Consider the following 13,631-nt stretch of genomic DNA (forward strand, 5'->3'; position numbering starts at 1 on the left):
GGTTTCAAGCAACAACACAAAATATAAAATATACGATGTGAGTACGCACAAAAATGATTTTCACGATAAATCTAAAAGGTTTATTTTTCTAACCCAGCAGAATTTGTGTCCTCCATTACGGCCGACACTGGGATTTTACTCAGATTTTCGCATTTCCAACATTTTTATCAATACTTGTGCACGGTCGAAATATGACAATGCTGCTCAAATATTTCCATAGAGCAGATATTTATATAGATACATGTCATGGAAATTCGACGCTTTGTTCTAGAAATACCATAATGGAAAAAATAAAAGAAGAAATACAATACGGTTACAATGCGGTTACAAAAATCCCCTGACGGTTACTTAACCAATGCGTCAATGCATATAGCATAGAAAAAAATACCATAGTCTAAGCGTCAATGCGACTATTCTTTTTTTAGTATGACTTTACCCTCGCATTTTGCCAATGAAAAGGTTGGGAAAGCTGTGAATTACAGATTATGGAAGTGGTCCGAAATTTGAATGAAAAAGGATATGGTAGGTTGGGTAGGTGAGTAGCTGTTAAGGTATAATAATATCGGCATACATAATTAAGCTTGATATTATTATTTTCGATAAATAAGGTCAGTACATTATAAACATTTTGTTACAAAAATACGACGACTATTAGTATATTTTATTGATTTTATGTCACACTTTTTGCACAGACCGTTCTTTTTCGGTCATCTATGGTAACATCAGATGAATGCCGTTTGCACAAAATGCAGTGCCGCAGTGTCCTACATCGTAATAAACAAAATATAACTTTCCCACAAACACAGTGAATACGTTCTTTGGTCGAGTAAAATGCGACTCTTAATTTTTTTTCCATCCTCTTCTGCCACGCATACTTATCAAGATTTTAATACAAAATAACTGTCTTTTTGCAGCGGCGGTACTTCAATGCGGTACTTAAAGGCGCTCTCATGCTAGCCGTTCAATTATTTCACTCCATTTCACGAGTAGACTTCTTAAACTTAAAATATGACTTGAGCAATGGGTGGTGCTGTCTGTCAGTGCCATAAGGCAAACCCATGACGCTAATTTTAATTCGTGTTATTATTTGTTATGAAACAAACTTTCAATGTATTTCCTCTGGTTTTCAGCATTATGCTGGATGTCCCAAGGCTGCGACACAGGGGAAAGTATTTTAAATGTTGTATAATGGTTGTACACGAGTTAGATATTATTTTATTTTTAAAAGTAAGTAAAACTGCATTTAAATTAAGGGTGTCTCAAAATTTACGTAAGAAATAATTATGATAGAAAACACGGGTTTTTAATTAAAAACTGTAATATTTTTATTGATGCATGAAGAACATGGTATAGGGCTATGTGTGGTAAAGGATGACGGGTAAGTGGCCTCCACGGCTTTGCTGGCACATTGGCGCTCTTTTCATGAAATTTTTGATGACCATTGCACTACAACACAAATCTTTTCGATTTTAAAAAACTCAAAGTAACTTATCTAATTTATCATACTAGATTGAGAATTTTCATATAAGAAGATGGATCACATTTTGAAAATTTAATAAATTAATTGCAAATATCGTACATACATTTGGCAGTTTCAATTTGTCATTCATTGCTTCATTCATTCATTTATTAATTTTATTTTTATTATTAACTTTTATACTAACGCTAGAATACATAGTTTGTAAGTGTACTAACAAAATGGACTGTAATTATTTTGCTTGTATGATTTTTATTTATTTATTAAAAGGTTTTAATCCTTATAATTCATCCTTTCGTTCGGTACCATAAAAATAAACCTGATCATTGTGTGTTTTTTTTATTTCGTCGTATCGATTCCCAGTCAAGATAAGCAACTTTTTAAAGTCTTTGAATGCATTATTATTTTCTTTTCAAAATGAAATTGTCTCCGTTAAGTAATATTATATCCTACGTGCAATATTTAATTAAAATATTTTCCCAACGTGTCGCGTGGCCTTAAGACAGCCTGTATATGGTTGTTTATACGGCTAAGGTCTGACGAACAAAACTAGGTAGAATCACACACGGTGCAGCACGACGCGCCTTGTAGGATCCGATTTGACCTTGTTTCTCATTCTGTACCGGGTAAGGAAAACAATGTGGAACTCATAACAGGTAAGTAATTTTCTTTTCAGGTAACGCGTGATCCCGCGGCGCATGTACGCATCAATATGTGGTTCATGTAAATACAAAATCCAAGCGCACGGCGCAACACCGTGTAGGAGGTTCTTAATTCTTTTGCGTAGTTTCATCTATTTAATTACATTATAATACTATTTTACTTGTTATTAACATCGAAAAAATTACTAAACAACCTACATCTAAACGGTGAAGTCTTTTAATTAATGTAATAATGTGATAAATCCTTGTCCATTTAAACCCAAAGATTAATAACAAATATAGGTACTCATGAACTTAGAGGAACTAAGGTAGTGGGAGTAGTAGGGAGTAGACCGATGATGGACAGTGCAACAATCTTGAACATGTTGTAACTATACCGCCAAAAATAAGGAAACGCTATTTTTTTCTTTTCACTTTCAAAATTTTTTATAATTTTTGATCGAAATGGAAGACGTCAGTTCAATTTCGACAGCTGGCAACCATCTTTATTCGCCATTATCGCGGTACGAAATAGGACAGTGATAACAAATTAAAAAAAAGAAATTCTTTTAAGGACTGCGCCATAAGTACGTTTTTTAGAATCATATTTGAATGTGGTATTTAAGAATGTGGTAACTTCTGTGGTTATTTTGTGTTTTCATGTTTTTTAAGCATCTAAACAAAACATAACAGTAAATGAATAACATAACGTCTATTGGAAAATTTGAAGTGTTTATTACTGGATCTTTTTTTTATAACCTCAAGTGACGGGACGAGCAACTCGTGCGCCTGAAGGTAAGCAATATCCCTGTCCATAACAGATACAGTGCCACTCAGAGCTGTTTATCTGTTTATCTCATTTAGCTGTTTACCCAATCATGAACATTTTTGTCAATATTAATTGGATTTTATCATGACAGAGCCTTCACATGTGTTAACCCACTGCTAACAGTCTTTATAAAGACAGATTTTTAATTAAGTGTAAACCTTGTTACATTTATTTTAAGTCTACACAGTAATTGAAAGAATATCCGTCACTGCTAGTCCATTAGTGGATTTAATTTTTTTTAGACGTGGCATTGAAGCGAATGACCACCCATTGTTACCAATCACACATATCCAACTAAATCTATGCAATCACATGAAACATCACACCATTCGTTTAGAAATAACTTTAAGTACCATGTCAGATCTCTTTTTTTAATATGGAATTTGTTAATTTAGCTAAATAGTTAATCGTTCATATTTAGGTGTCCATGATTAGAAACCGTACATAATTGGAAATTGGGATGTCCATATAAGGATACTCAAACAGGGTCTACTTTTTTTTTAATAACAATTTTTCCTTTATTAATTGATCTGATCAAAGTACTTCCATATTATTTGAAGACTTTTCAATAATTTAAAGCTTTCCTCCAGTTCCACAAAGTAACTCATCCAAAATTATAAGACTAAAATAGAAAATAAATCCTGAAACCGTCCAAGATTGATTCCACTACCTTATGTACTATATGCATTTTATGAAGACTTAATTGGCGTTTCATTATTTATCGGTACACACTTACCTCAACAATAGACAGGATTGAATTTATGTAATCAACTTCGGTAGATATTAACTCCTTTATCACCGTTTGCCTCGCTTCTTCGTTCGGTGGCAAAGCTGAAAACATAATATAGAGGTAACCTATTGAAATGTAATCTTTTAGCTGCAACTTCCTGTTGCAACTTCAAGCTGAGACAAAAAACAACTCTCACTGTGATTCGTTTTATGAAATAAATATCGGTTTTCTGAGTTTATTGTGTCGATCATTCGCTTATTTATCACCGTTATGCTAAAACCTGTACAGTAGTTGCCTATCGCTCCTGAAATTCTTGTTTGTATTCCGAAGCACGGCGTTCGATCAATAAAATAGTCGCATAATAACGCCCAAACAACAAGAAATAGCAGCTGAAAAAGAAAGTATCGCTGATTTTTCCTAAATTATCAAGTGCCCTTTCCTTTCATTAGTACCGTTATACAATGAAAAATTCTACAATTGTGTCACATTTGTATTTTTATTCAAGTTCATTCAACTTTTTACCAATACTCGGCTTACTTACTTACCCTTACTTTTGGAATAAAATTTAAAAGGTCGCTAACATGTTTATGAATATTGAATTCTCAGACAATTATTAATTTATCTCATTTTCATGTATTTAAAGAAAGAACTACAAGAACTCTGAATGATTGGTAACTCCAGAGCCAATACTTTTAGTACTAGTAAACAGAGAGTCTTTAAATAATCGTGAATGAATTTTCTTGAAGACCGATGTATCAAACGTCTTGTTGATATATGAAAGAGCTAATAACAAAACAAGAATCATCAAAATGTTGTGTTCACGCAGTAGACTTATAGACAAAGAATAAATTTAAGTTTTTCATGAATACTTTACATCATATTTATTTATTTATTTATTTATTTATTTAAATTCACCAACGCTTAATACATTTGGTTACTACAATATTATACACTAATTTACAAAGGTATTAAAGTTAAAATGCTTAACCAATTACAGGTGAACATGACATGATATGGGTATAAAAGTTAAAACACTTAATATAATTTTACAGTTTAAATTTTTAAATTATAAGTTTTTAAATTATAGTTAATAACTAAATATATATACATATTATATGCTTATAAATAATATATATTCATTTCCGTGACAAAAATTCCAATATTAACTTCCTAAAGCGAGGCAATGACACTGTGAAGATATCAATTTCAAGAGGTAGAGCATTGACAAGCCTGGCAAATCTGGCGAAAGGAGAATTTTGTCCAAGGACACTTCTGCGGAATGGTGGGTGAAAAAGATTAACACGTAAACGTCGCTGCACATCAGCTTTAGACGTATAAAAGTACCATATCTTTTATTTTTTTTGTAGGTGCAACATTCACCACAATTTAATAAAAAAGTTGATTGATCCATACACTACAATTATAAGTATTTGTGATAGCGAAACAAAATTTTGCGTTGAGTTTCGTGCGCATCCGTAAACGCTGATTACATACACAGAATTTTTAAATGTTCGTTTTTAATTTAAAAAATTCTAGCATGTGAATTCCAATCTCGATATGACGTGTATTATATAGAAGTTTATTTTGGATTCATTTCAAAGTAATTTGGCTTATAACTTTAACATCCAGAAGTAGTTTTAAGATCTGCTGCTTCAGAACGTAATTATCACTTATATTCACACTACAAGAACATTTTATAATTTCCTTAAAATGTCTTATTGCCGATTGTCAACTAAGTTGATCCAGTTTTTCAGCCTACATAGTATGCGTTAAAGGGTCTTAATTTTATGGTCCATCTATTAATATTTCTTATGTCTACTCGTAAAATGATCGTAAGAGGGAACGATGGAGGGGTGTGGAGGGCAGTGGGCACCATCGTTATTATACGAGTCTGTCTTAGGCGCCGCGCAAACTTGTCTTGAGTTTTTAACCGACTTCAAAAAGGAGGAGGATCCCAATTTGACTATATTTTCCTTTTTTTTGTATGTGTGTTACGCGATTACTTCGGCCATTTGCGAACCGATTTTGATCATTCTTTTTGTTGGAAAGGGGGTACCTCATATATCATAAAATATTCACCTCTAAGGGTGGCAACTAGGGTATGAATCCGGTTTAGCGCACTTTCCAGTAGCCGGTTTCAATAAAACTTGGCAAATAGATATCATTCCACGAACTTTTGAGATAGGTTTTTTTAATAAAAATGTTATATTTATTACAGTTACAATTGCTATGTTATAATTATTACAAACCGGACACAGTTGCCGGTTGCGGCAACAGCATCAGCGACTGTGTCGATTTCATATTAATTGTATGAAAATAGAATATTCGCTTCTATAAAGCTGCCGATTGTTTCTATCCAACACAAGACACACGTTTGCGTGGCGCCTTATAGTCAGCAAACTTAATTATAATGTAAAAGTGTAACGGATTTTTGTTTACAGAAATTGTATTGAAATTTTTTCCAGTAAAAAGTTAGAAAATTGTCAGAGTCAGAAAATTTTAATACTTATAGGTAAATAAGGTACTTGATACCTGGCGCTCGCGACATAAACATCACTCAGTATAGATATTGGAATGAAGATAAACGAGATAGCGAGGTGCAATTTTTGTAATTGTGTTGCTCCGGAAGGTAATAAATTAAAGAAGGTCGGCCGCGCCGGGATGCCGCCGCCGCGCGCCGCCAGACGACCAGGGGCTCGCATCCACCATCGCCGTTTAAAGCACAGCTCGGGTTGTTGTTCAATTTCCGCGTTTTTATGAAGTTATAGAGAATCGAATAAAAAATAATGATCAACGTGGAAAAATTTTGTCGCGAGATTTTACCGTGGTACAGACGTATCGAATAGGTTGTTGGGTTATGTTCAGATTCTGAAAAGCGAAGCAAGCAGAAGCCACGAGAATCTGGGTTTGCATATCTGAGTTTTCGGAATTTATGTGCGAAATTTAATTTTAAATTTTGCCATGAGCTTTTCGGCGAAGGAAAACATCGCGAAGCAGAAAAATTCAGAGCCCTCGAAAACGTGTGAAGTCGCAAACGTGTGGAGACCCGTGCCCAGCAGTGGGTTGTATAAATGGGTTAATGATGATGATGATGATGATTAAGGACAATACACATCAAATATAATTTCAAATATGATTAAATTTTTCTAATGCGTTTTCTTTGCGCATCGAAATTTCGTCGTGTCGTGTTAAATACTTGGAGTAATTACAAAATAATCTAGCTTTGCAATCTGTAAGTTTGAAAGTTTAATTTCTGATTTTACCGATTAAAACAAAAATTGCACTTTGTTTTTGTTATTAATGGCTTTGCCTTCGCATTTAGCCAATGATAAGGTTGGGAAAGCCGAATTACAGATTATGGAAAAGGTACGGCATTTGAATGAAAAAGGATAATATAGTAGATTGGGTAGGTGAGTTAAGGCATGTATTATTTATATAATTTTATATAATTTTATATATTATATATATTATATGACATATATAATTAAGGTATGTATAGGCATACATAGTAAAGCTTGATATTATTATTTTCGATAATAAAGTCAGTACATTATTTATACTTCACTCTAAAGCGATGCATGTGACCATGTGACCTTAGAACATTTCAGTCATTTTGAATGGGTACGATTTTTTACCGAATTTTGGTGGTGATTTTTGAATCGTCAATAATATAACCACGAACATTTCACAGTTTTGGCTGCCATGCTACCAAGTATTAGAACTTAACTTATTAACTTAACTGACTGCACTGTGCATTAGCGTGCACTGAACGTGTCCAACCCTCGTAGGATTTGGTAGTAAGCATTTATGTTATTGTTCACCAAAATTGGAATTATTGCGCGGACTCTAGTTCTAGGTACAATGTTGCTTTAAATTAAGACTGTTAAATTAATAACTCATTTAAATATATAAATGAGTTATATTCAGTAGATAGTAATATTCATTAAATAGCCAAGTGGGATAGTATATTGCTCGATTTTTTTAATAACTAAAACAAGTACAAGACACAGGTTATTAACGCGCTACCACACTTAGAATTTTTCATTAGTGGCTAAAGGTGACTTACATATACTTGACTACAAAAATGTTACATATCTATTTCGGCAAAATATACTACTATACGCCCACGCCGCGCAAAACTTACAGCTGGGAAAATCACTCATTTAGTGCTTCTTGCAAATGTTTGTTCGTATATGCATTATCGGACCTACAAAAACGAAGATAAAAAGAAACAGAATAACCAGTTAATTCTAGGTAGTCGCGTGCAGATCTTGGCGTGTCGCTAATCTACGTGATCGATGGCAGCTACAAATATTGCTTATTCCCTCTGCTCTCTTTTTTTAAGGGGTTAACTATGATGTCAGATTGCTTTCTTGTACAAATTACTCGTAGACTTTTTAGACAATTTATATTATTATATTGTAATAGCTTATAGCTGTTTTCTGTAATTCTAAGCAGACAATAATTATATGCTAGAAGAAGCTTCGGAATATGAAAACGTAACTAAACATAACCACTGCCGAACTATTGCACCTACGAGAAAGCTAACAACCGCAGTAGTAATCTTTCCATAAGTCTTTGATTATACATAACCACAGAACAATAAATACAGTAGAAGTGCTTAGTGGTCATGCCATGTGTGCCAACAGTACACGGAGTTCCACATACTTGAGCTCAGTCCGTCATTTACGGTTTGTGCGGTTATGGTCGTGTCATTTATCTCACGCAACACCTCGAAAATCGTAAGAAAATACCTTGATTTGCTACTTAAGGGTGCAAAAATGATAGTCGTAATAATATTATCCTTGGTGGTGTTTTATATCGTCCTTAAGTTTTATTTTTATTTAATTTGAATAAATTTTCCATTTTCTTTTTGTAGTAATAGATTTTTTGTTATAAGAAACGAAACCGCTACTATACGATCGACTTTTGTTTGAAAAACGTTAATAGGCATTAATCGTTCGTCTTCTCATAGTCTTTCAGATATTGCCGCTAGATGACAGCAAATGGAATGAAATTTCAATACAAAACGAAGACGTCGTAACTTGCAACAATAGGTATTGAACTTCAACGGTATGCCAAGAGGGTAAGGTTTAAATTATATTAACAGGCCAGAATATTTTGTTACAATTATTTAAATTAGAAATTACGACTAATCATTATTAAGTTTTAATAGTGTTTATCATATATGATAATGTGAGTTTTGGCGACAGCAGTTCTGTAATAATCGAGACTTAAGGCACTTCCATTTTTTTTTCTTCCGTGTACATAACAGTATTTATATTTCAAACGTTATTGCAGAAAAGATGTTATATTTGCATTGAAAGATGCAACATCGAGTTGTTTAAATAATCTTAACGATCTTGGTCGAAAATTAGTTGCTAATTATTTATATAACACCACTGGGTGAACTTTGCAAAACTTATGTTCATAGAATGCCTTAATTGGAATTTTGAGTTTAGACTCATTATTACTAAGTTATTATTATTGCTAAGGATAATTAGGTAAGTGTTTCTTACACGGCATCACCTATGTTTCTCCACAGACACAATGCTAATAGATGAATATTTGCACAACAGTGATGTATACTTTTTGATGACCGTCGTAGTCGAGTGGCTTGTACAAGGTTAAAAGCACGTCAAGCTTGATATTTAAGATTTAAATCCAACTCTGTGCCGCTTACGATGCGAACGGTCCAAAGTACAAAGTGTCAAGCTTGACGTGCTCTTGACTTTACACCAACCAGTTCATGGTGTCGCTATCTCTGAGGTCCCGGGTTCGATGCCCGGCCGGGTCAATGTAGAAACCTTTTCTATATTGTCTCGGGTGTGGGTGTTTGTGTTACCGCCATAGTTTCAGATTTCCATAACACAAGTGCTTTTAGTTATTTACTTTGGGATCGGGGCAACGTATGTGATGTTGTCTAATATTTATTATTTATTTACGTTTCTAAGTATTTAATCATTCATTGCAAAACAACTGCTTCAAAACTATTAATGAGAAGTAGGTGTTAAAACAGCCTTTTACATGTTTCCGCTAATAGTTAAAAAAAAATCAAACACCAACTCTAACGTAGAACAAACACAATAAACACTATAAAGAATGCAATACTCGCGTCACTACAATCATGAATTGGGATTCTAAATATGCAAAGCCTGCTCTAGATGGCTTTGGTCATGCTTTACTGGGCAATGAAGAATTTCCAGGATTTTTTTATTTTAGAAATATGCTGTACGAATACCAATTTACTATTATTTGTAATTCCGAAATCTATCCCAAACACCATAATCTATTTGTACAGAAACATCACGACCACCGAGACTGAATCATTTGGATTTGTCACTGATGCTAAATTATATATAAGAATAAAAAGTAATAAGTACCAGGATCTCGGCTTCGACTACCTATTTATAGCTTTTGGAGTCGAAACCCTTGGCCCATGGGGTCCCGGTAAGCTTCATCTGTACAAAATTTTATCCAAAAAAGTAATAGACTGTCTGGGAAACCGAAGGGTCGGCTCCTATCTTGCCCAACGCATTAGCATAGCAATACAAAGGGGGAACGCTGCCAGCACCTTGGGCGCCTTGCCGCGGGGACCCAATTTTATTCATATAATTTAAAAAACCTAGTTTTGCTTTCTAGTATTTAAGCTTTTATTGTATTTTTAAAATGTAAAAAATACATACGATGGAAACCCTTACCATAAACGGAATATACTGTGACAATTTGATTGTCCCCATCCAAATATAATAAGGAAACGAAATTTGAGACCGTGGCTCTGCCGCCGAGAAAGTCGTGTTGTTGAAGGTGTAAAAATTGACTTACTCATAAAGCTCATTATACACGACACACTCCAGAACCTTATCGAGTGACATAATTTAGAGATAGGTCTGTGATTTTCAATATCAGTTCTGGATCTTTTTGTACATATGTTTAATAAACGTGTTCCATAATTATATACAATTCAATAATACCTATTCGGTTATTAGAGACAAAATAAGTTATCGATTATTGTTATTGTAAGTAGAATGTAGTTGATTTCGTAATTTAGAAATTATTCAATTTATCACTATTATAGCTCGAGTTAAACTTTTTAAATCGCTTTGTCATGATAATATTCAATAAGAGCCTGTAGTGTCTTTTATTCTCGATTCCGTCGGACCATTAACCCCGTGGCATTAATAGCTTTAGATTTATGGCTGCTCCATTATGCTATTATGTATAACTAAATTATAACACGCCGTCGTGTACCAAATGTTCAAAGTAAGTAAATATTCTAGGACATCTACGAATACAACCGAAAGAGGTGTCCTCAATTCGATTACACGTAAAAATAATTATATTAATTTCGGAAACAAAGACGAACACGTAATGTAAAGGCACATAGTTTAAATGACGTTGTTTCTTTAGTATATAAGTATGCTTCTGAAGACGATCATTCTATGATAATAATACCACAATGTAGGTGGTGTATGGCTATTCTTTTAATGAGGTAAGTTAAGCGAAGTCAAGGAAGTGTTTATTAACACGAGAGATCAAACAAGTACACAAGATCATTACACAAGACTTATTACATTCGATAACTGTAGATGGACAAATCGTGTTAGCCAAAGATTTAAATCTACTTCAGAGATATCGTTCATCTTCTTCTCTTCTTTTAAATGTTATGGCCCCATCGAAGTAATCGATGATTTCGCCAACGATACAACCATCAGTTTTGTCACTGTGATAGTGTAGCGTCATACCTACCTAATTCAAACACACAATTCTGGTGCCTTCTACTTTCTTCTAATCAGATATCAGCGTTTAGTCCTTAGAGGATGGAAAAGGTTTAGTCTCGTGGTTTTCAGGCAAAACGCCTATTTATCAGAAAAGGGTAGCGCTAGGTTTCATAATGACGAAATAACACAATAAGGTCAAAGACAAGAGAAAAATCAATTTCAATATGACAAAAAATGTAAGACCAGTGGGGTGGCGTTTTAAATGCTTTCATTTATTTATCAATTTGCATTTAATAGACCAAATATTTTATTCCATTAGTGGTGTCCTACTTAGTTCACCCGTAAAAGGTGCGCCTGCGGCCCTAAAACAATAAGCCGGAAGAATGATTCATACTAAGAAATAAGTTCCTTTCTACCTTCTTGAGAATTTTTGTTTGGGATATACAGATTTTTTGAAGTACGTCTCTTAATTACCGGTTATACGGCAATGAAATCAAAATCGTTCTAGATGTTTCTCGCTGCCATTCCGTGGCATAGCAGTTTCCGACGCCCTCAGTAATTGCAACAGGTTATGTAAGAAATTTTATCTTGTTGTCATCTCTAAATATTGTTGTATAATATCAATATCGAATGTAGCAAAACAATTTTACAGTTTTTGACGGATGTGTTAATGACGTACTTTTATTGCAGATACTTTGTAGCACTTGCTGAACATATGTAGTTGTGAAAGGAGACATTTCAGCGCTATTGAAGCTTGCTCAAACCAGCAACGCTGATATTCACAAATTTTGGAACATTTCGTAACTATGTAATTACGCATGTTGCATTAAATTATTGAAACAAAAAAAAAAACACTAACATATTCAGTCTTATGATTTTAATTGATCAACACAATTTTAAAATATTAAATTTGTGGTAAAATAAACAGAATATAATGATTATTAATATTTCATTTCATATTATATATGTATCGCTTTGTTTTCTTTATATACTAGTATTTATTATTTGGGCGGTACAAATTCTGCTGTATTATGTTGGCTTAGTTTACGTTGAAATTGGATTATTTTATAAATACAACCGTGATTACCTACACTTTCACATAAAATGGCTTTTTAAGCGACTGTTGTGCGAGAGTTGGAGATAAATTAGCGTACGCGATAGTGATTGATTTTTATTCAATTTTATTAGCCGTCCAAGTTATCAGCCTATTCCTGAGTCGTGACCTCTTTATAGGAACCAGCGTGTGGCAACGGCGCGTGTTCCGTAGCGGTCATTTAACACCCTTTGACCCTTCTCGCCGTCGACCTTTGATATCAATACTAGTGGACCCACTTATACCACCTAATCGTTGCGTGTGCAATGGCACAAGGCGAATTTGGACAAAAGTATGTTTAATTACCCCGAAATCAGCTTAATATTACGCCACTTAATAACATGGTATTATTTATAAGTATTTATATATATTTATACCAGTATGCCTACTGGTTCAAATTCATGCCTATGAACGCTTACGAATTCTGGTGGATTTTACATAACAAGCGAGTAGTGCACGTATTTGTGCCCTATATTTGTTATTATATCAATTATCTGGTAGCTACCTTAGCCAACGCGTTAGCATAACTATACAAAGGGAATAACGCTGCCAGCATCTTGAGCACCTTGCTGCGGAGACTCAATTCTATTCATATACCTAAGTTAATCGTAGTTTAAATTTCTAGTATTTAAGGTTATTGTACCTTACCTGTATATTATAATTTATTGTCAAATAATTGCATGAACAAGTTAAACCCTTCAATGTTGCGAATATTTTCAGTGATCTGATGTAGGTCAATGGATGTCATGATCGTTTTTCGATAACTCAACTAACAATATATATATTATAAATACAATTTTTTCTTACGTGTTTAGCGGGTTAATGTACGAGGGGAAAAAATATGTAGCTTCCGCCGTGTTTTGTGACGATTCCTGTTTATTATTTTATTTTTACCAGATGTCGATTTGGTTTAAACATTTGCTCGTGAATTTAAGACTAATTTTTCAGTTACTCTATTGTGCCTACGTCAAAAATCAACGCATTTTCTATTTTGTTCGTTGGCTTCTCCTTTATTAGCCTACCACGATATAACTAGTATTTTTATAATTAATATATTGATGGGCAACCAACAATCTTAATGAACTTATTCACGAATCAGTATAAACTCCTAAATAAACTGTATCGCTTCGTTAGTTATTT

At 33.7% G+C, this 13,631-nt stretch overlaps 1 protein-coding gene across 1 annotated transcript in view; it reads right to left on the reverse strand.

Annotated features, from left to right (window-relative positions):
* The window catches only part of LOC113225940 (myosin-M heavy chain), a 68,694-nt gene that overhangs the window by 18,645 nt on the left and 36,418 nt on the right, over window positions 1-13,631 (reverse strand). The window contains exon 6 of the mRNA XM_026458421.1: window positions 3,684-3,778. Within this exon, the coding sequence (XP_026314206.1) occupies window positions 3,684-3,778 (95 nt within the window). The remainder of the gene's footprint in view (window positions 1-3,683; window positions 3,779-13,631) is intronic.

The sequence above is a fragment of the Hyposmocoma kahamanoa genome, unplaced genomic scaffold, assembly GCF_003589595.1.
Source record: "Hyposmocoma kahamanoa isolate Upper Pololo Valley unplaced genomic scaffold, ASM358959v1 100021, whole genome shotgun sequence".
Taxonomy (NCBI): domain Eukaryota; kingdom Metazoa; phylum Arthropoda; class Insecta; order Lepidoptera; family Cosmopterigidae; genus Hyposmocoma; species Hyposmocoma kahamanoa.